The 23,930-nt window shown below is 43.4% G+C and overlaps 1 protein-coding gene across 1 annotated transcript; it reads right to left on the bottom strand.

The window, feature by feature from the left end:
- Nucleotides 1-70: 70 nt before the first annotated feature.
- On the bottom strand, nt 71-16,029 carry LOC139154909 (cardiotrophin-1-like). The gene is made up of 3 exons (XM_070730008.1): nt 15,964-16,029; nt 2,539-2,654; nt 71-1,136 (listed from the first exon to the last, which is right to left on the bottom strand). Exons 1-3 carry the CDS (start codon nt 15,977-15,979, stop codon nt 684-686), a joined length of 585 nt encoding a protein of 194 aa, XP_070586109.1. The 5' UTR covers nt 15,980-16,029; the 3' UTR covers nt 71-683.
- Nucleotides 16,030-23,930: the final 7,901 nt, after the last annotated feature.

A 23,930-nucleotide genomic window follows, 5' to 3' on the forward strand; every position in this document is an offset into this window, starting at 1 on the left:
ACATTTGGAGTACTGTGTTCAGTTCTGGAGACCTCACCTACAAAAAGATATTGACAAAATTGAACGGGTCCAAAGACGGGCTACAAGAATGGTGGAAGGTCTTAAGCATAAAACGTATCAGGAAAGACTTCATGAACTCAATCTGTATAGTTTGGAGGACAGAAGGACAAGGGGGGACATGATCGAAACATTTAAATATGTTAAAGGGTTAAATAAGGTCCAGGAGGGAAGTGTTTTTAATAGGAAAGTGAACACAAGAACAAGGGGACACAATCTGAAGTTAGTTGGGGGAAAGATCAAAGGCAACATGAGAAAATATTATTTTACTGAAAGAGTAGTAGATCCTTGGAACAAACTTCCAGCAGACGTGGTTGGTAAATCCACAGTAACTGAATTTAAACATGCCTGGGATAAACATATATCCATCCTAAGATAAAATACAGGAAATAGTATAAGGGCAGACTAGATGGACCATGAGGTCTTTTTCTGCCGTCAGTCTTCTCTGTTTCTATGCTACTGATTCAGTGGTTAAAACTGCTGCGTGTTTACATCTGATATTTTGTGTGAACTCAAGGAAACGGATAGATTGACCCAAGACATATTTGAGTGAAATACGGGGAGCGTTTTGTGAACCCTCCACATTTCTAGCCCTGCCACTGGTCAATGTGGAAAGGAAAGCATTTTCAGACTGGATATTTATTCATTAATAAGGCGAGGTCCTTTTCACACCTGTTGACCCAGTCTTGGAAGAGATGACAAATGTAATAGCCTGTGAGTTTCATAAGGAAGCTGTTGTCGTGGTCCAGAGGCTCAGTCGATACAACTGGACCTGGGGCGATGCCTAGGGATGACATGATGGATTTAAGGTTATTCTCCAGACCCAGGCAGCGCTGGCGCGAAGTATCGAACTGACGGTGTAATTCCTCTTCCAATGGATTGAGATCCATTTGCTGACATTTCACGCTGGCTAAGTACACCGGTAAATTGGAAAAAGCAGAAGTGTTCTGCTGCAGCCGCTCTTTGTCGGTGAGATCCAGCCAGTCTGTAGTAGAGAGGGTTGGCAACGGGAGTCCTGCAAAGGGCTGAATCGTTGTGTTGAAACCGGGATCATCAAAAGGTAAACCCTGGTGACGCACCTAAAGCAGAGAGAAGCCAGACCCGTCAGTCCTTTGAAAGATGGATTCTTGGCTCTTCAAAAGGTTATGGACACATTCTCTGTTATGACTAAATTGTGGCTTACCACTACAATTATGTCCAAAATTAATTTTGCTAAGCGAGACAGTTGTTAAGTGAGTATTGTCCCGTTTTATTATTATTTTATTATTTTATTTATTAATCAGATTTCTATGCCACCCTTCCGCTTGGGACTCAAGGCGATTCACAACAAAGAATACAATACCTGAAGAAATCAAATATTTAAATACACTGCTCAAAAATACAAAGGGAACACTTAAACAACAAAATATAACTCCAAGTCAATGAAACTGTCCACTTAGGAAGCAATACTGACTGACAATCAATTTCATATGCTGTTGTGCACATTCAACTTTGTACAGAACAAAGTATTCAATGAGAATATTTCATTCATTCAGATCTAGGATGTGTTATTTGAGTGTTCCCTTTATTTTTTTGTACAAAGTTGAATGTGCACAACAGCATGTGAAATTGATTGCCAGTCAGTATTGGTTCCTAAGTGGACAGTTTGATTTCACAGAAGTTTGATTTACTTGGTGTTATATTGTGTTGTTTAAGTGTTCCCTTTATTTTTTTTTTAGCAGTGTACAGTGTTCCCTCGATTTTCACGGGGGATGCGTTCCGAGACTGCCCGCGAAATCAAATTTCCGCGAAGTAGAGATGCGGAAGTAAATACACTATTTTTGGCTATGAACAGTATCACAAGCCTTTCCTTCTTTACACTTTAAACCCCTAAACTGCAATTTCTCATTCCCTTAGCAACCATTTAGATTATTACTCACCATGTTTATTTATTAAAGTTTATTAAAAAAATATTTATTAAAGGCGGACGAAAGTTTGGCGATGACGTATGACGTCATCGGGGGGGGAACCGTAGTATAGGGGAAAAAACAGCAAAGTATTTTTTAATTAATATTTTTGAAAAAACGTGGTATAGCCGTTTCGCGAAGTTCGAACCCACGAAAATCGAGGGACCACTGTACTTTCTTATATTAATACAAACTATAATACTATACTTGTTTGACAAATATAAACAAACAAACAAACAATCAAATATTTCCCTCCCCTCCTGTAAACAAAGCCCAATAAGCATTGGTAGGTTGCTGACAGTTTGCTCAAATCGGTAGGGGAAATTTGCTCCCATTTGCTGAACCCACAACAATGGCCGGTCCTCTGGTTGCCGCTCCTTGCAAGCGGTTAGCAAAGAACCTGTTGCGTATGCGCAAAGGCTTTTGTGCATGTGCAGAAGGCCATTTCTCTGATGTCATATAGGTGTGAACTAGTTGGTAAGTAGAACCCACCATTGCCGTCCATTAATTTGTTCCACTTATATTTAGTACTCACATAGCTCGACAGCAGTTGTCCTGAGTGGAATTGCATGTTGAGAGTGAGATTGTGCGTCCTTTCGATCTCTATGGCTATTTCTGTGCGAGAGAATTCGGAGGAAACGGGCAAATCCACTGCAGAGAGAACGAAAAGAGCTAGTAACTAAACATTCAAATATTTGTATCAATAATACTATGCATGTTGTCCTGCCTTTTTTTTTTTTGAAGGCCACAGAACTGGCAAAAGACCACCAAGGTGGGTGGAGAGAGTTAAGAGATAAAAAACGGAAATCAAGGGATTTGTTACATTCTCAGACTGACGCACATAAGATTCAGTCAGGTCCTCCCTTCTGGAGGGAAAATGCTGACTGCTGATTGGCTACACCAGTGATGGCGAACCTTTTTTCCCCTCAGGTGCCAAAAGCTTGAGCGTGTGCACTATCGCATATGCACAACTGCCCACACCCATAATTCAATGTCTGGGGAGGGTGAAAATGGCTTCCCCTGCCCTCACAAAGGCCCTCTGGAGGCCTGAAATGGCTTGTTTCCTGACTTCTGGTGGGCCCAGTAGGCCCAGTTTTTGCCCTCCGAAGGCTTCAGCAGCTTCCCCAGAGCCTGGAGAGAACTAAAAGGTCCTCCCTCACTCCCCTGAGGCCCCCTGGAAGCCAAAAACGCCCTCTCAGAGCCTCCGCTTGAATAAAAAATCAGCTGGCCTGCAAGTACATGCACGCTGGAATTAAGCTAGGGAAATGGCTCACGTGCCGGCAGATATGGCTCCACATGCCACTTGTGGAATGCGTGCCATAGGTTCACCATCACTGGGCTTGAGTGTCTGGCAATTCCCTATAAAAGGGCTGGCTGTCATGACAGAGCTTTTGCTGGGTTGTAAATAGTTGCTATATTATTATTATTATTATTATTATTATTATTATTATTATTATTCAATATTTTCGTTATTGAGTTTTCACATATAATTCAAATCACACATTATTCTGTTTTACAGATTATAAACCAACTCTATTAACATTCTTATACTAGATTTTTACCTGTTACATTCCATTATATACATTATATTTCATACTTTTATATTCTAATATTTATTACGTTCAATAACTGGTAAATAAAACTTTTTACAAGGTAGTTGTAGATTGTTTCAATTGTACTGTTGCTTCTTATTATATTGTTTCTATATTCTCTTTTGAACCCATTCATGCCATTTTTTCCATGTTCGTTTTGATTCCATGATTTTAATTCCCTTGATTGAGTTAGTGAGTTCATCCATCTCCACGCATGTATATATCTTATCTATAATTAAGTCTTCCGTAGGGGTCTGGTCATTTTTCCAGAGTTGTGCTATCGCAATTCTTGTTGCAGTATTATTATCATCATCATCATCATCATCATCATCATCATCATCATCATCATCGGAAGAAACCTTGCAGATCATCTAGTACAACCCCCTGCTGGTGCAGGAGGCCCTACATCACACTAGTCCAGTGGTAGGCAAAGTTGGCTCTTCTATGACTTGTGGACTTCAACTCCCAGAATTCCTGAGCCACTCCATGCCAGCTCAGGAATTCTTGGAGTTGAAGTCCACATGTCATGGAAGAGCCAACTTTGCCTATCCCTGCACTAGTCCAATTAGCACCCCAGTCTTTTCTTGAAGGTCACTAGTGTTGGAGCATTCACTACCTCTGCGGGCAAGCCCTTTCACTGGTTGATACCTCTCACCATCAGAAAGTTGGGTGGCGCAGCAGGTAGAGTGCTGTACTGCAGGCCACTAAAGCTGACTGTAGATCTGTAGGTGAGTGGTTCCAGTCTCATTACCGGCTGAAGGTTGACTCAGCCTTCCATCCTTCCAAGGTGGGTAAAATGAGGACCCGGATTGTGGGAACAATATGCTGGCTCTGTAAAAAGTGCTATTGCTAACATTTTGTAAGCCGCCCTGAGTCAAGGAGAAGGGCGGTATAAAAATCAAATAAATAAAACAAAATAAAAGTTCCTCCTTATTTCCAGGTTGAATCTCTCCTTGGACAGCTTCCAACCATTGCTCCTTTTCTAGCTCTCTAGTGCTTTGGAAAATAATAATTTATTTATTTATTTATTGGATTTGTATGCTGCCCCTCTCCATGGACTCGGGGCGGCTAACAACAGTGACAAAAAACAGAATGTAATAATGTGTTCCCTTCCTCCCAGTGGCAGCCTCTTAAGTATTTGTAGGCTGCCATCATGTCCCCCTTGGACCTCCCCTTTACTAGACTATCTGTGCCCAATTCCTGCAACTTTTCCTCTAAATAATGCTAAATAAAGAATTGTTTTGGAGCCACTTCTCTCTGCCTCTTCCAGTCTCCCTGTAACACAATTCATCTTGAACTCGAATTTTAAAGTAAAGCATCAGAAGTGAGAAAGAATGAAAATACTATACAGCAGCATTTCTCAAGTTTAGTAGTTTTTCATGTATGAAATTCAAATCCCAGCAGGCTGATTAGGTAATTCTGGGAGTGGAAGTCCAGACATCCTAAAGTTGCCATGAGTTGAGAAAGAAGTTGAGAAAAACTTCTATGCAGTAGAGGCAATCCTTGACTTACAAAAGTTCATTTAGTGAACTTTTACAATGGCACTGAAAAAAAGGGGACTTATAACCATTCTTTAAACTTATAAATTGTTGCAGCATTCTCATGGTCACGTGATCAGAAATCAGATGCTTGGCAACTGATTCATACTTATGACGGTTGCAGCATCCTGGGGCCATGTGATCCCCTTTGGTGACCTTCTAACAAGCAAGGTCAATGGGGCCACCAAGTTTCCAACTTGACTGCAGTGATTAACAACTGGGGCACGAAAGTTCATAAAACGAGGCAAAATTCACTTAATAAATGTTTCACTTATCAACAAAAATATTGGGCTCCATTGTGGTTGTAAGTCGAGGACTACTTGTATCTACCTATAATACAGTGGTACCTCTACCTACGAATGCCTCTACTTATGAACTTTTCTAGATAAGAACCGGGTGTTCAAGATTTTTTTGCCTCTTCTCAAGAACCATTTTCAACTTACAAACCTGAGCCTCTGAAACTGTAACCAGAAAAGGCAGAGTGAAGCTTCTTTGGGGCCTTTCTAGGAATCTCCTGGGAAGAAACAGGGCCGGAAAAGGTGGGGAGAAGCCTTTGTGGGGCCTCTCTCGGAATCTCCTGGGAGGAAACAGGGCCGAAAAAGGCAGGGGGAAACCTTTGTGGGACCTCTCTAGGAATCTCCTGGGAGGAAACAGGACTGGAAAAGGCGGGGAAAAGTCACCATGAGGCCTCTCTAGGAATCTCCTGGGAGGAAACAGGGTTGGAAAAGGCGGAGAGAAGCCTCCATGGGGTCTCTCTAGGAATCTCCTGGGAGGGAACAGGGCCAGAAAAGGTGGAGAGGGGAGCCTCTTGGGAGGAAACAGGGCCTCCACCTTCCCTGTGGTTTCCCCAATCGCACTCATTTTTACATTGATTCTTATGGGAAAAATTGCTTCTTCTTACAAACTTTTCTACTTAAGAACCTGGTCACAGAATGAATTAAGTTCATAAGTAGAGGTATCACTGTATCAATAGCACCTATCCAGTGGTGAAATCCAATTTTTTTTTTACTGCTTATTCTGTGGGCATAGCTTGGTGAGCGTGGCTTGGTGGTTGTGGCAGGAGAAGGATACTTCTGGAAGGAAGGATATTGCAAAATCTCCATTCCCACCATACTCTGGGGCCAGCCCGAGGTGGCATTTGCTGGTTTTTTGAACTACTCAAAATTTCTGCTACCGGTTCTCCAGAACCTGCTGGATTTCACCCCTACATCCATCCTGTGGGAGTTGGGGCATTTCAAAAATGGATACAGTGGTTTTCTTCTATTTATAGGTTTAAAAACAAAAAACAAAAAATACCACACCTTACAACTCCCTTTAAAAAAAGAAGACCCAAAAGGAAAGTAATATTGAAGATGCCTGAAATTAGCTCGAGATCCAAATAGTTTTCCAGTGGCAGCCTATAGAATTGCGAAGTAAAATTATTCAGGTGGATGTCTTGCAAATGGCAACTGTCATTAAATAAAGATTTCCCTTCACCCGTTCAGCAAGCATATTCTCGGGGCAGCATTCTAAACTGTAAAGATAAAATGCAGCCAGGTAGAAAATTCCAGGCCGTTTTTACATGGCTGTGTTTTTAAAAGAAACTCTGAAATCTTCCCCTACCGCAACCTTGTTAGAAATTTATTATTTTGTGCTACACAGATGTGGCTGTCCTGTAAACTCTTTAAAAAATACTTTGTTCTTCTCTGATTTGGAATATATTCTCCTTCCCATGATCTGTGTGCTTTTTGGACACACCTGTAGATTTCACCACATTTTTTTCTTTTCTTTTTAACTTCTGTATCTGTGTTCAAGGAAAAGGACTTTGAAACTGCAGGGTTATTACAAGAAACCAGGAATGTTGTCAAAGCACGTTGAAGTTTCTGGCACTTGCTAATAAACACAGAAGGGAGGGAACTCCTCCACTGACTTCAGGATATCCTACAGCTGCTATCATGTGGTCCAGAAGCTTTTAAAATAGTATGGAGGAGGAACTTCTGTTGACAGCATGTTGGAACTCATGAATGCAGGCAAAACCCAAATCCCAATTAATTCATCATTTTGTGTGCAAAACATAGAAAAAATTCTGAAACTGTGCTATGAAGTTTCACCAGGTTTCCCCCCCCCCCCATCTCTCAGTGGAAAAATAGTAGATGTTGATCCTGTTAAGGCATGGTCATTGGCTATTCTTGATTCTTGGATCGATGGACAAGAACATTCATTGTTCCAAGGCTGTTACATTATCTGGAGGACCAAGTTGTACAAACGCCAGAAGACTTCCCTTCCTTCTAAGCCTCCCACTGAGATAATTTCTATGAAAATTATTTTATCTAGCAAAGGCAAAATTGTGCCAAGCTCCTAATCTTTCCTAGAATGCCTCCCTTTTATGTCCCTTCAACTAGATTACCAACTTCAAAGAAAGCCTTATGTAGTTTCGAAGGACTCAGGATCATGGGTCACTGATAGTAATTCCATTACCTACTGGCAATTTTTCAAATTAACACTTTTAATTCCGGTTATAAGCTTTTGTGAGCCACAAATCTTTTCATCAGACACTAATATAATGGCTGTACATGTTTTCCTAGTTACCTGGGGGAAGACATTGGTGGGATTGAATGGTAAAACTTTTTATATAACTTTGATAAAAATGCTGTCCATACTATCTACTACCACAATCCTTTTCTATGGTCTCTGTTTTCCCTGTTAGAAAAAGACACCTCGGACCAGAGTTTCTCAACCTTGGCAGCTTTAAGATGGGTGGACTTCAACTCCCAGAATTCCCCATCCAGTTTAGTTATGGCTGGGGAATTCTGGGAATTTAAAAACCATCTTAAAATTGGCAAGGTTGAGAAACACTGCGTAAGACAGTGATGGCAAACCTGTGGCACATGGAACCAAATCTGAGGGCATGCGAGGTGTGGCCTTATGTCAGCTCCAGCCTTTTTTCGGCCTTTTTGCTCTCCCCAGGCTTCAGGAAAGCCTCCTGAATCCTAAGGATGGTGAAAAACAGCCCAATAGCCCAATTGGAAGTTCAGAAACGAATATCCGGTTGGGTCATTCAGCCATTTTTGCCATATCCAGGCTTCAGGGAGCTTTCCTGAACCATGGGGAGAGTGATAAACAACTCCATGGGCCTACCGGAAGCCCAGAGGCTTCAGTGAGGCCTGTGCACATGTATGAGGGGGGCAGAGCAGGGGTTGTGCAAATGTGCAGAGGCAGGGTATTGCATTATGGGTGTGGGCACGCATGCTATTGCTTGTACACACACTCTTTTGGCACTCAAGCCAAAAAAAGGTTCACCAAGACACAGACGAGACATCTTTACTTCAGAATTTGGGAATCACAAACTTTTTAGAAAAGTCAGAACTGCAACTACCAGAATTCCTAGTTCGTGCAGAATTCTGGGAATTACACTGCCACTGTGTTCGGAAGTGTTCGGAAAGTGTTCGGAAACTTCAGATCGTGCAGAAAAGAGCAATTATGGGCTTCTCTAAGTATGCCCATATTACTCCAACACTCAGCAGTCTGCATTGGTTGCCGATCAGTTTCCGGTCACAATTCAAAGTGTTGGTTATGACCTATAAAGCCCTTCATGGCACCGGCACCTCCTGCCGCATGAATCCCAGTGACCGGTTAGGTCCCACAGAGTCGGCCTTCTTCGGGTCCCGTCGACTAAACAATGCCATCTGGCGGGACCCAGGGGAAGAGCCTTCTCTGTGGGGGCCCCGACCCTCTGGAACCAGCTCCCCCCTGAGATTAGGATTGCCCCCACCCTCTCTGCCTTTCGTAAACTCCTTAATACCCACCTTTGCCGTCAGGCATGGGGGAACTAAAACACCTCCCCTTTGCCCATGCTGTTTTGTTGATTGATTGACTGTGTGCCTGTTTTTTATATATATTGGGATTGTTTTATGAAATTACTAATTTTAAATTGTAATTAGATTGGTGGGCATTGGATTTGTTATTGTGTACTGTTTTTTATTATTGTTGTGAGCCGCCCCGAGTTTTCGGAGAGGGGCGGCATATAAATCCAATAAATCTAATCTACTGTATTTGGAAAGTGCCTGGTTGAAGAAAGCTGAGACAGCAGGTTATGAAAGCAGAGAATGGAATGGAGAACAAAGAAAAGAATGAGGGTGATTGCCAAAGGTTTCAAATCGAGTGACACAGGAGATATATCCATAGTTTCTAACTACAGTGTTCCCTCGATTTTCGCGGGTTCAAACTTCGCGAATAGCCTATACCACGGTTTTTCAAAACAAATTAATTTAAAAATATACCATGGTTTTCTATACCACGGTTTTTTCCACCCGATGATGTCATATGTCATCGCCAAACTTTCGCCTGCCATTGCTGATTGGCTGAAATCTTGGCCAATCAGCGTTGTTATCACAAAAACAATAATTATTGTTAATAAATAATTATGTTTATAAATATCAGGATCACTAAGTGTCTTATTCAATGGTGAGTACCAGTAATAATGGTGAGTATATGTTTGTTAAGGGAATGGGAAATGGTAATTTAGGGGTTTAAAGTGTTAAGGGATGGCTTGGGATACTGTTTATAGTCAAAAATGGTGTATTTACTTCCGCATCTCTACTTTGCGGAAATTCATCTTTCGCGGGCAGTCTCGGAACACTGTACAGTGGAACCTCGACATACGAGCAGCTCTACTTACGAGCTACTCGAGATAAGAGCTGGGAGGGGAGCGACATTTTTGTTCGCCTCCCGAGCTCACATTTGGGATACGAGCGCCAAGGAGCTGTCTCCTGAAGCCGAACGCTAACTTCCGCGTTCGGCTTCAGGAGACAGCTCCTTGGCGCTCGTATCCCGCGCGCCGCTTCGCAGCTGTCTCCTGAAGCCGAACGCGGAAGTTAGCGTTCGGCTTCAGGAGACAGCTGCGAAGCAGCACGCGTGTTTTAAAAGGTTGCAGCCGGCCTGGGGGGCTTGCCAGCACCCCCCCGAGCCCCCCAGGCCGGCTGCAACCTTTTAAAACACGCGCGCCGCTTCGCAGCTGTCTCCTGAAGCCGAACGCTAACTTCCGCGTTCGGCAGCAGCGGTTTTTTTTGTTGTTGCACGGATTAATTGACTTTACATTGTTTCCTATGGGAAACAATGTTTCGTCATACGAGCGTTCCGACTTACGAGCCTCCTTCCGGAACCAATTAGTCTCGTAAGTCGGGGTTCTACTGTACTGTATAACTAAATGGAGCTTCTATATTTAGTCTACGGAGAGGGGTGGCATACAAATCTAATAAATAAATAAACAAACAAACAAACAAACAAATTTAAAAGCACTGTATCTGACTGGCAGGCTGCATAAAGACATAGAAAACGAGACCAGGAAGGTACATTTGGTTGGACGAAGGAAAATCCCATGTTTACTCAATTGCTCTGTTGTTTGATCTGGAAATACCAGATCTTCTCCCCTGGCTATTCTAAATGCAAATTGTACATTTTTGTGCCAGGCGTTCTAACTGCCAAGCACCAAATGTCTTTCAAAATCACCATCCAAGATCAATGATTAACTGCACCTTCAAGTTCAAGTTGTGAGGTCATCAGAATCTTTATATCTCTCGATCTTTTCGGGGCAGAGGCGGTGGAGGCAGAAAGTAAAAGAAGGAAGAGAGAACATTCCAGACGATTTACAATGAAGGAAATAAACTGGACAGAGGACATGAAGAACCAAAGGGGATGGGCAAAATATACATGCTTAAAACAAAGGTATGGGGGGGGGAACTGTCCGAAAGAATCAAGAAAGAATTAAGAAAGAAAAGCTCGAGTTTTTCCCACCTCAAATGTATTGGCCCAAGGCTCTCATCAGCCCCAGCCGGCTTTGGACATAGGGACCAAATGTTGTGAAGTTGCAATTCAGTACTACTCAGAGACAACACGTTAGGAAAACACTGATAGTGACGGAGAAGGCTGGGTTGTTTGTTTGTTTGGTTAGATGTTTGGTTAGTTTATTTGTTTATTCATTCATTCATTCATTCATTCATTCATTCATTCATTCATTCATTCATTCATTCATTCAATGTATTTATTTAGTATGCCGCCCAACTCCCTAGGGACTCTGGATGGCTCACAACCAAAACATAAAACGTACAGAGTAATTAAAACCTCTAACAACCAATTAAAAAATAATAATTTAAAACCAACAGTTAAAAATCATGCATGCCATTTGTGGCCAATGGTACACCATCAGATCAACAGCCCCCAGCCTGCCGGAAAAGCCAGGTCTTTATCGCTTTCTAGAAGGACAGTAGGGTGGGGGTAGTTTGGATCTCAAGAGGTAGCTAGTTCCAGAGGGAGGGAGCAGCCACAGAGAAGGCCCTCCCCCACGGAAAGCCAGCCAATACTGTTTAGCTGATGGGACCCGGAGTAGACCTTGTGGGCCTTTATCAGCTGCTAGGAGCTATGTGGTAGAAGGGGTCTCGAAGATAGTCTGGCTTTAAGCCATGTAGGGCTTTAAAGGTAATGACCAACACCTTGAATTGCTCATGGAGATTGATTGGGAGCCAGTGCAATCTGCATAGGATTGGTGTAATTTGTGTGTAGCTAGGTGCACCCATAACAGAATGGCTGCATTCTGAACCAGATGTAGTCTCTGGACGCTCTTCAGGGGTAGCCGCACGTAGAGCATGTTATAGATCTTCTTTGGCTGTGTGAACCAGGCAATGGGAGTTAATGTGTCATGTGAATCCATAGAAGTTGGGCTCATTCAGTCTTAATCCACTCAGCTGTTCCTGTGGAAACCTGAAACAGCACCGCTGGTCCGTGTACAAAGGTCTAGTGAAGGAGTTCCCAAAACTTGGCAACTTTAAGACTTGTGGACTTCAACTCCCTGCTATGCTGGCTGGAGATTGCTGGGAGTGGAAGTTGCCAAGTTTGAAGACCTCTGGCCTAGTGGAACGAACAAGAGAAATGCCTTCTTCACCTTAACCATGGTTTGTTTCACAGGTCTTCCTACACCAATTGGATTTGGGATACCCTTGAAACCATAAACCCAAATTTACAGAAACCCTAAACCCAAATTTACAAAAACCAAGGAAGCAAACAAGCATATCATTTGGATTATGATGTTGAGTGCATACAAATAATGATGACTATTTCTCAGTTCATAGTCATGCAAAGTCTCAAATGATCGATCTATTAAACTTCTGAAGTCTCCAGATGACATAGCTAGCCTCATGATGTGACCGGAACAATCTGGAGCTGAATACACTCAAAACCATAGAAATTGTGGTAGCCTTTAGGAGAAACCCTCCCATTCTACCACCTCTTACAAGACTAGACAACACAATATCAAGAGTAGAGACCTTCAAATTTCTAGGTTCTATCATATCTCAAGACCTAAAATGGTCACCTAACATCAAAAGCGTCATCAAAAAGGCACAACAAAGAATGTTCTTTCTGCGCCAACTTGGGAAGCTCAAGTTGGCCAAGGAGCTACTAATATAGTTCTATAGAGGAATCAATGAGTCCGTCATCTGCACCTCTATAGAAGTCTGGTTCGGTTCTGTAACCCAACAATACCGATGCAGACTTCAGAGGATAATCAGAACTGCAGAAAAAACAATTATTGCTAACCTGCCCTCCATTGAGGACCTGTATACTGTACGAGTCAAAAAGAGGGCCATGAAAATATTTACTGATCCCTTGCATCCTATTGCAGACGTAAACTGTTTCAACTCCTACTCTCAAAATGACGCTATAGAGCAGTGCACACCAAGACAACTACCGTAGACAAAAGAACAGTTTTTCTCCAAACACTATCACTCTGTTAAACAAATAATTCCCTCACCAATGTCAAACTATTCACCAAAGCTGCATTACTATTACGATTAGCTTTCTTCATCGTTCCTATTACCCTTATCACCTGTTACTTTGGTATATGCACCAAAGACAAATTATTGTGTGTCCAATCACACTTGGCCAATAAAGAATCCTATTCCATTCCATTCAAGTTCAGAATTCTTGGAAGATGAAGGATTCAAAATTTATCATTGACAAAAAGTTCTAATTATTTATAGAAGAGCTTTTTTAAAACTGTGAGTTATCAAGTTTTCCAGCAACAGTACTAGGAATTGAATGCCAATATATTATCTAGACACATGCCAATTAGAGCAGTGTTTCCCAACCTTGGCAACTTGAAGATATCTGGACTTCAACTCCCAGAATTTCCCAGCCAGCATTGCTGGCTGGGGAATTCTGGGAATTGAAGTCCAGATATCTTCAAGTTGCCAAGGTTGGGAGACACTGAATTAGAGAATGTTAAACTTTTATTACAGTTGGGAAATGGAGGTAATAGGTCCTCTAAAGCAGGGGTCCCCAACCACCGGGCCGCGGACCAGTACCGGGCCGCGGGGCATGTTGCACCGGTCCGTGGAGTCAGCAGCTGCCGGCCCTCATACCACCACCCCCTCCCTCCAGCGCTTCGCCTCCCGCCGGGCAAGAGGCCTCGGGAGGCAGGTTCTGCCGGCCACAGGACGATGGATGGGACAGAGGGGCGGGAAGGACCGAGAGGCTCAAGCCTCTTTTGGCTTCTGCCGCGGGGCGCTTTTGCATTTTTGGCTGGGGGGAGGCAGGAGGGCCAGCCTGACCCCCTGTCTCCAGCGCTTAGCTCCCGCTGGGCAAGAGGGCTTGGGAGGCAGGTTCTGCCGGCCACAGGACGATGGCGGGAAAGAGGGGCGGGGAGGACCAGCACCCCCATGCTTAATCCCGCCCCCAACCACACCCCTTTCCGCCCCCACCGGGCCATAGAAAAATTGTCTTGCTGAAACTGGTCCCTGGTGGAAAAAACGTTGGGGACCACTGCTCTAAAGTAATCCAGAACTATGACATTAGAGAGAAAACTGAACCATGAGACTTTTGTCACACTGTTGACCTGCTTCAGAGCTGCTAAATTATTGTTTGTTTTAAGTAAACCATTACTTAATAGATCTAGTCAGACAACACCTCGAGTATTCAATTTTGGTGACCCCACTACAAAAAGGACATTGAAACTCTAGAGAAAGTACAGAAAAGAGCAACTAAAATGATAAAGGGACTGGAAACCAAGACACACAATGAGAGGTTGCTGGAACTGGGCATGGAGAGTTAAGCAAAAAGGAGGGCCAGAGGGGACATGATAGTAGTTTACAGATATTTGAGGGGTTGCCACAGAGAGGAGGGGGTCACACTATTTTCCAGTGCACAAGAGGGCCAGACCAGGAGCAATGGATGGAAACTGACCAAGGAAAGATTCAACCTGGAAATAAGGAAGAACTTTTGAAGGTCAGAGTTATCAACTAGTGGAACGGCTTGCCAGCGGAGGTTGTGAATACCCCAACTCTTGACATATTCAATAGGAGATTGGACTGCCATCTGGTTGGAGAGGTGTAGGGTTTCTGGCTTGAGCAAGGGGATGGACTTGATGACCTGCAAGGTCCCTTTCAACGCGAATGAATGAATGAATGAATGAATGAATGAATGAATGAATGAGGTCTCTTCTAAATAAACTCTTGCTCCTGGTTAACAAATGTTAAGCACAAACTTAACAGAAGGCTTTGCGGGTTGGTAATGTGTGTGAATGCAGTTATGGTGGTACATGGGCAGTTCTGAGTGACCCAAACTGAAGCCAAACATGATTATCTTACATCATCATACATACATACATACATAAAATACATACATACATACCCGAAATACATTTCAACCCAAAAGCAACCTGGCCATCTTCCTGCCTCACTGACCTGGATTCATCCCACCAGCAAAAGATCATTTATAACAGCTATAATCCTTAACAGTATTTGGAGCTTTGCTATTTTCAAGAAGTGACTGCATGCGCGGACGTGCCTGGCAGCAAAGGTAGTGGTTCAACCGGTAAAGTCCCTCCCTCTGCTTCCTAAATAACTTCAGAGAGAATGGTTCTCTCTGTTACAAAAAGCAACTCTAACCCCCACACCCCCCCACAACCCCCCACACCCCGAAAATTGCTCATTGTCAAATGATACCGGGAGGGGGGGGGGAAGAAGAGGGGAGAGGACAGGAGCGGAAAGGCGCTCAATTCCTACGACTTTATAATGTGGATGAATACTTGGCGGTCCCTACCCTGCAAAACCAGGCTCTATGGTTTTGTTCACAGTTCAATAAGAGGAAAATGCAAGCAATACGATCCGTTGGGGAGCGCATACTTCACTTGGTGGTTGTATGAATCCGGTCACCGAACTGACAAAAGGGTCCAATGAAGTCTTCAGTCATTTTCACCCCAAGAATCTCCCTTTTTGGTGGGCGGACATGATCGATCGATTCATTAATCAATCAATCAATCAATCAATCAATCAATTAATCAACCAACCAATCAATCAATCGACCAAACAATCAATCCCTCCCCTTTGGCTTTTCCGTTCCGTTCCGTTCGAGCAGGGAACAGGAAAGCGGCCGATTGGGGGGGAAACTTCGCCCGAGAAGGACCCAGCTACCTTCCGCGGCTCCCCAGCTCACTTCGATTCGACCTTGGCAGCGCAACCCGAGCTTTTAGGATCTCGTCGAGCGGACAGCTGCTGGGACACTCGCGATGCTCTTGGACAGGTTGCTTCCTCGTGACTTTGTTAAACGAGCTGCCACCCCAGCTGGGTACGACACGGAAGCGCCCCAGAACCGCGCAAACAGCGGAGGGTAAACGAGGGCTGTGAAAGCGCTACGAAGCGGTATACAAATTTAAATCTATTGCTATTTAACCGAACTTCTCCCCACCACACACACCACGTTCCGCTTCGTAGAGGGAAACTTGGAGACTCCGAGGGAAACTTTGGGAAACCACCTGCTTCTCCTCCCCCCGCCCCCCCTTTTTGAGGACTTTTGCCGTACCTGACAGCACTTCCATCCTGCGACCCTCCCCGGCACCGATTCCCGCTACTTTGTTGCTCGCCTCGTTCCCGGCTGGACCTTTTATAGCCGCTGACCACGCCTCCTGTCCTTGTGGTGGCCCGGACCGGAGGATTCCAACAGGCTGAGGTCACCTAACAGCCTGCCTCCTGCGGCTGCCCTTTCATCTCCCCCCCCCCTCCTCACCCTCGCGTACACACCCACCTGCTTTGGCCAGGAAAGTGCGGATTGATTAGCCGATTGGAAAATGACGCCCGGGATAGATTTAAGAAGGAAATAGGGGCGGGTGGGACATGTCCATCTCTTTTCCCAGGAGAGAAAGGAAGTAATACACCCCCCCCCCAAATAATAGAAGTTTTCTGGGCAGTTTCAGCTCTTTTTTTAAAAAAAGAGAGAGAAATCGTATCGGGTGGATTCGAATAAAAAAGCAGCGCATAAACAAGAAAGCAGCCCCAACCTTCTTTGAAAACGGGGATAATGTGATTGAGGACTTGTATTCTGCACGAGTCAAAAAGAGGACAGTGAAAATATTTACTGACCCCTCACATTCTGGACATAAACTTGTCTGTTTACTTATGATTTGTTTCTACATGTTGTGAGCCGCCCCGAGTCTTCGGAGAGGGGCGGCATACAAATCTAAGTAATAAATAAATAAATAAATAAAATAAATAAACTGTTTCAACTCCTACCCTCAAAACGATCCTATAGGGCACTGCACACCAAGACAGCTAGACACAAGAACAGGTTTTCCCCAGAACGCCATCACTCTGCTAAACAAATAATTCCCTCAACACTGTCAAACTATTTACTAAGTATGCATTACTATTACTACTAGTTTTTTTCATTATTCCTATCACCCATTTCCTCCCACTTATGACTATATGACTGTAACTTTGTTGCTGGGATGCTTAAGATTTTTATTAATATTGTTTCCTCGTTGCTTATTTGACACCTATGCCCATCATTAAGTGTTGCACCTCATGAGTGTTGACAAATGTATCTTTTCTTTTATGGACACTAAGAGCATCTGCACCAAAGACAAATTCCTTGTGTGTGCAGTTACATTTGGCCAATAAAGAATTCTATTCTATTCTGTTCTGTCCTATTCTATTCTACTGAAATATAATGAAAAGCCAATGTAGGAGCCCAAGGGAAATACCGAAGGGTTTTTGCAACAGGGTGAAATGATGCTAGAGTAGAATAGAATAGAATAGAATAGCAGCCAAATGTGATTGGACACCCAAAGAATTTGTCTTTGGTGCATATGCTCTCTCAGTGTAGAAAAGAGGCATTTCTCAAGAATCATGAGGTACAATACTTAATGATTGTCATAGAGTACAAATAAGCAATCAGGAAACAATCAATATTATTATAAATTGTCAGGATACAAGCAACACATTATAGTTATACAGTCATATGTGGGAGGAGATGGGTGATAGGAATTATGAGAAGATTAACAGTAATAGTAATGCAGCCTTAGTGAATAGTTTGACAATGTCAAAGGAATTATTTATTTAGCAGAGTGATGGCATTCGGGGGAAAACTGTTCTTGTCTAGTTATCTTGGTGTGCACTGCTCTATAGTGTCATTTTGAGGGTAGGAGTTGAAACAGTTTATGTCCAGGATGTGAGGGGTCCATAAATATTTTCATGGTCCTTCTTTTGACGTGCAGTATACAGCTCCTCAATAGAAGGCAGGTTGTCAGTAATTGTTTTTTCTGCAGTTCCTCTGAAGTCTGTGTCTGTCTTGTTGGGTTGCAGAACCAAACCAGACAGTTATAGAGGTGCAGATGACAGACTCAATGATTCCTCTATAGAACTGTATCAGCAGCTCCTTGGGAAGTTTGAGCTTCCTGAGTTGGCGCAGAAAGAACATTCTTTGTTGTGCTTTTTTGATGATGTTTTTGATGTTAGGTGACCATTCTAGGTCTTGAGATATGATAGAACCTAGAAATTTGAAGGTCTCTACTATTAATACTGTGTGTTGTCTAGTATTGTAAGAGGTAGTAGAATGGGAGGATTTCTCCTAAAGTCTACCACCATTTCTACGGTTTTGAGTGTGTTCAGTTCCAGATTGTTTCAGTCGCACCACTAGTTGTTCAATCGCCCATCTGTATGTGATGTCATCATTGTCTCGAATGAGACCAATCACTGTTGTATCATCTGCAAACTTCATTAGTTCAACAGATGGATCGTTCGAGATGCAGTCATTGGTATTTAGAGAGAAGTGGTGAGTGTACACAGCCTTGTTAATTGTACAGGTGTCTGATGTAATTTTGCCTAACTTCTCCTGCTGCTTCCTGTCTGTTAGGAAGCTTGTGATCCACTTACCAGTGTGTTCAGGTACCGCTAATTGATTTAGTTTAGTTAGAAGAATGTCTGATATGATGGTATTGAATGCTGAACTAAGGTCTACAAAGAGGACCCTTGCGTAGGTCTTTGGAGATTCAAGATGTTGTAGGATATAGTGCAGAGCCATATTAACAGCATCATCTGTCGATCTATTTGCTCGGTATGCAAATTGCAGGGGGTCTAAGAGTGGATCCATGATGGTTTTCAAATGAGATATCACTAGCCTTTCAAAGGTTTTCATAACTACAGTCTGTAGTTGTTCAGTTCCTTGATGGAAGACTTCTTCGGCACTGGGATGAGAGTGGAGCGTTTGAAGCAAGAAGGAACACGGCATATCTCTAGTCATTTGTTGAAGATTTGGGTGAAGATGGGGGCAATTGGTCAGCACAGACTTTTAAACATCTGTTTAGGATCTATGTGGGAGGGCATTCCCTAAATAGGGTGCCAACCCCCAGAAAAAGCTCTAGGAGGCTCCAAAATTGTGGGACTATAAGGAAGAGACTGTATTGTTTTTAGTGAACGGAAAACGACTATGGATTTTAAGAGAATTCAGACAGTGAGATGGAAGAGGAGGAGAGAAGAAGAAAAGAAGATGGTGTAGAAGATGTAGAAGGTGTAGAAGAAGACAACATAGAAGATGTAGAAAATTAGTAACTAGTAGTAGTAGTAGTAGTAGTAGTAGTAAAAGAAGAAGAAGAAGAAGAAGATGATGATGATGAAGAGGATGAAAAGGGAGAATTTACTTATGCAAAATTATAACAACAAATGTATTTCATCTTTTTCTAGGGGGAAAAGTTAGTCTTGTAGGTAAATTAAATTGTTTTGGGTTGGGGAGAATCAAAAAAGAAAGGTAGTAATATATTTTTGTCTCTTGTGATAGTATTGCTTTTATCTGTTTTCCCAATGCTAAAAATAGAAACGGAAGCTACAAAAAAAATAAGGTGGGTGGTTTAAATTTGGATGGGAAAACACCAAGACGTCATGGGACACTGGTATGTCATAAAACAATAAATTCCTGCACACAATATTATCTAAATGTGTCTATGCTGTCACCTTAAATGAACTCGGTAGAGTTGATAATAAAATTATCTTTTTATATTGTACTCACATCCTGTCTGCCAGACACAATGGACCAATGAATCACCACATTAAAACAAGATAAAATTGCAAATCTTAATCAATAACTTTCACTAAGTTATTACAGAGGGAAAGGGGACCACAAAAAGACATTCAAGGTTTGAATTTTTATGGTAGGAATTCCTAGATTGCAGCCCATTTCATTAGATGCAGGAATGTAGAATTTTATGCCCCAATAAATTCAAATGCCTTTGAAATGCCACAAAATATTTCTATGTAGTTCACCTGTCATGCCAAGCCCTGCCTTACTCATGCCAAACTGCATTAAATTGGGTTTCACATGGCAAAATAAAGCCAAAATAAATAAATCCTGTAATTCCTTATGCCTGGTGTCATCTGTGAAACTGTTCAATGATGGAGTGTGAGCCTAGCCATCATGGTCATCCCATATTTCTCTCATTTTATAGAACAGTGGTTCTCAACCTTGGGGTCCGTACCCCTTTGGGGGGTCGAACGACTATTTCACAGGGGTCATCTAAGACCAAGGGAAAATACAAATTCCCCATGGTGCTAGGAACTAAAGCTTCTATTCTGGCACCTTGGAACATATTTTTACAATCCGACCAATCAGGCGTTTACAGTGGGGGATGTCCCTCTGACCTTCTGGCCAATCAGTTTAATGCTCTGTTGGAAGAATTGGTGCTAGGCGACTTGAAGATGTGTGGATTTCAACTCCCACAATTTACAACTAGAATTTTGACCCCATACTTTCTGTTGCTAGACAAGGAAGTTGGTTAAGTTGTGCCTCATTTTATATGTCCTTTTTTAAAAACTACAATTGTTAAGTGAATCAGTGCGCTTGTTAAATGAATCATGCAGTCAGTAGGTGGATCTAGTTTCCCCTATTGACTTTGCTTGTCAGAGGCCAGTTAGGAAGGTTACAAATAGTGATCACATGATCCGATACAGTGCAACTGTCTTAAGTACATGCCAGTTGCCAAGTACCTGAACTTTGGTCATGTGAATGTAAGGTCGCTCAGTGAAGGGCTGCACTTACCTTTGTATGTTGGGACACCTTCAGGTGGGGGAGCAGGTGGGGGTTGGGCACATGCGCTCGCTGTGAGATTTGCTTTCTGTGCATATGCAGGAAATGAAATCTTGCACGAGAATGTGCGCAACTGTGAGATTTAAGTCACTTTTTCCAGTACCATTGTAATTTCAAATAGTCACTCTAAGTCGATGCTTCTCGAATAATGGGACATGCCCCCCCTCCGGGGACATGAAGCGATGCTGGGGGGGGGGCGTGACCCTGGGGAATGTGCTTCTTTTGGTGCAGGGAGTAGGCCGTGCGTCCTACCTGACACTTGAACCGGTACTTCCATAGCATTCCTTGGCATGGTGTCCAGGCAGCGCATTCTAAAAGAAAACGTCTCGTGAGTTCAATCAAACTTCTTGAACTTGCGAGACATTTTCTTTTAGAACAGGCTGCCCTGGATACAACATTGAGGAACTTGATGGAGGTATTGGTACAAATGTCAGGTAAGACACACGTTTTGCGGTGGAGCACAATTTTGGAGTGGCAGGGCGGGCAGGGCAGGCTGTGAGATGTGCGTTGGTGGAGAATTATGGGAGTGCCAAATGTTTATTTCTTCCAGGGGCGTGTAACAGAAAATAATTGAGAAGCACTCCTCTAAGTAATGGCTTCAAGTGAAGGATATCTTTATCTTTGGTTTCTTGGGAAAATTATTTTATTACGTTGTGTGTTATGTACATTGGAAAAAGTTCTGAGAAGCTGTTTAATCAGGAAACGAAAATGAAATATTGAAACTATTTCTACTGCTTCTTCAGTTAGCAATTTGTTTAATTGTTTTAGATAAGGCCAAACCATTTTACTTACGAAATAAGTAACACTAACTGCTGTCAAATTGCTACAGTGTTTTATGTATTTGATTAATAGGTAATAAAAGCATAAAAGATATGAGGGTTATCCAGAAAATAAAATTACAAGGCACGTAACTCTCGCGGGGAATGTTCACGGAGAAGTTAGTATGTTCACGGAGTATGCTAGTATGTATGATTGGTTTCTAAATTGGGGTTTTCTAAATTAATTAAATATTAGATTTGTTACAGTGTATCATGTTGTGATTCCGTCTGAGGCCCCTCAGGGAACGGCTGATCCTCTGCCGGCTTCCTGCTCAGAGGGGGAGGATGAGGAACAGGAGGTTCAGGCAGACGGGGAGGAGGAATCTCAGGCTGAGGGAGAGGGAGGACAGCCAGAGTCCCCCGAGAGAGAGCTCTCCCCAGCAAGCAGCCTGGATTCCTTAGATGAAAATGCACAAGCAATAATCGATCTCCGGCAGAGAAGAGCAACACAACGAAGGGGACAATTAGCTAGGTACTTTCAGCACTAAAGAGGCAACAGCTGGGTTTGGGCGTGGTGCTCTCTGGAAAGGCTGAAAAGGCAGACCCACCCTTCCTGGCTTGTGGAGTATTATCTTTGGGAGTCCTGGGACCTGGCTGTGATCTTTGGCGTCTTGGAATTCTGGTTTGTGACTTTGCATACTGAAACCTTGGGGGGAAAAGGTGTGGGTCTTATTCTCTACAGTGGTGGGTGTGCCAGCAAGAAGTCTGCTGTATTGTCTGGCCATCAGGACTCTGCTGTGAAGTCTCATAGCCTGCCTGTTGGGAAGAACAGGTTTTTCTCTGTGTTTATTTTTCACACTATAAAGTGCTTTTGCTTTTACCAGCGTGTCTGGCTGCTTTTTCCAGTTGGTGTTGAAGTCTGGGGGCACCCAGACAGAACAGTATCATTATTGCTGTGAGCCGCCCTGAGTCTGCGGGGGGGGCGGGGGGGGGCGGCATACAAATCTGATAAATAAATAAATAAATAAAGTTGGTATTACTATTGTGTAGCGGGAAGCCAGGGGAAGTGAACGAGCAGTGCCAGTGGTCAGTAGGTCATCAACTGGCGTTGTGGTGAAGGTTAGAGATGAAAGTCGTCATTCTATTTCCTTCCAAGTGCAAAGTGTACCCTGTAATACGCTATCTCAATGCTAAGGGCATGAATGTGCTGCAATGGGTGCCCGAGATTTTTCTTGTCGATTGCTGAGTTTTGAATTTTTTTTGGCTGAAGGAGAATGGATATGATGCTTTGACATTGATTGACACTTGCTCTCTGGAGTTTGGTGATAAGCCCACGTTTCATCTCCTGTCATTATACAATTGAGAAAAGCCTTGCCTTCAATCTCGAAATTAAATAGAATAGAATTCTTTATTGGCCAAGCGTGATTGGACACACAAGGAATTTGTCTTTGGTGCACATGCTGTCAATGTACATAAAAGAAAATATGGTCAATGGTCAAGAAATTCTCGGATGGCACTGACTCGGTCGGTTTTGTGTGCTTCAGTAAGCATCTTGGGCACCTATTGCAGCAGCATTCATGCCCTTAGCATTCATGTACCATATTACAGCGTGCACTTCACACTTGGAGGGAAACAGAATGAGGGCGCACATCTCTAACCTTCACCACAATGCCAGTCAATGACAACTGACCCTACTCATTCGCTTTTGCTGACTTCCCGCTATACGATAGTAATACAGTGGTACCTCTACCTAAGAACGCCTCTACTTCTAGATAAGAACCAGGTGCTCAAGATTTTTTTGTCTCTTCTCAAGAACCATTTTCCACGTACAAACCCGAGCCTCTGAAACTGTAACCGGAAAAGGCAGAGAGAAGCCTCTGTGGAGCCTCTCTAGGAATCTCCTGGGAGGAAACAGGGCCGGAAAAGGCAGGGAGAAGCCTCCGTGGGGCCTCTCTAGGAATCTCCTGGGAGGAAAAAGGGCCGGAAAAGGCAGGGAGAAGCCTCCGTGGAGCCTCTCTAGGAATCTCCTGGGAGGAAAAAGGGCCGGAAAAGGCAGGGAGAAGCCTCCGTGGGGCCTCTCTAGGAATTTCCTGGGAGGAAAAAGGGCCGGAAAAGGCAGAGAGAAGCCTCTGTGGAGCCTCTCTAGGAATCTCCTGGGAGGAAAAAGGGCCGGAAAAGGCAGGGAGAAGCCTCCGTGGGGCCTCTCTGGGAATCTCATGGGAGGAAACAGGGCCAGAAAAGGTGGGGAGAAGCCTCTGTGGGGCCTCTCTAGGTATCGCCTGGGAGAAACAGGACCTCCACCCTCCCTGTGGTTTCCCCAATAGCACACATTGTTTGCTTTTACATTGATTCCTATGGGAAAAATTGCTTCTTCTTACAAACGTTTCTACTTAAAAACCTGGTCACGGAACTAATTAAGTTCGTAAGTAGAGGTACCACTGTACCAAGTTCCCCTGTGAACATTCCCCATGAGAGCTATGTGCCTAGTAACCAGTGAAGGGCTACCAAACGTTTTACTACCACTCTGTGGAATTGGCTTCTGCAGGATGTCCTGCATTTTCTTTCAATGCGGATTGGGTGCTCTGGGGTGGAGCTCCATTTTCGCTACCCCACTGCATTCCCCTCCGTCCAGACAGTAGCCCACTGCTGCTTGTAACC

Source organism: Erythrolamprus reginae, chromosome Z (genome assembly GCF_031021105.1).
Source record: "Erythrolamprus reginae isolate rEryReg1 chromosome Z, rEryReg1.hap1, whole genome shotgun sequence".
NCBI classification, from domain to species: domain Eukaryota; kingdom Metazoa; phylum Chordata; class Lepidosauria; order Squamata; family Dipsadidae; genus Erythrolamprus; species Erythrolamprus reginae.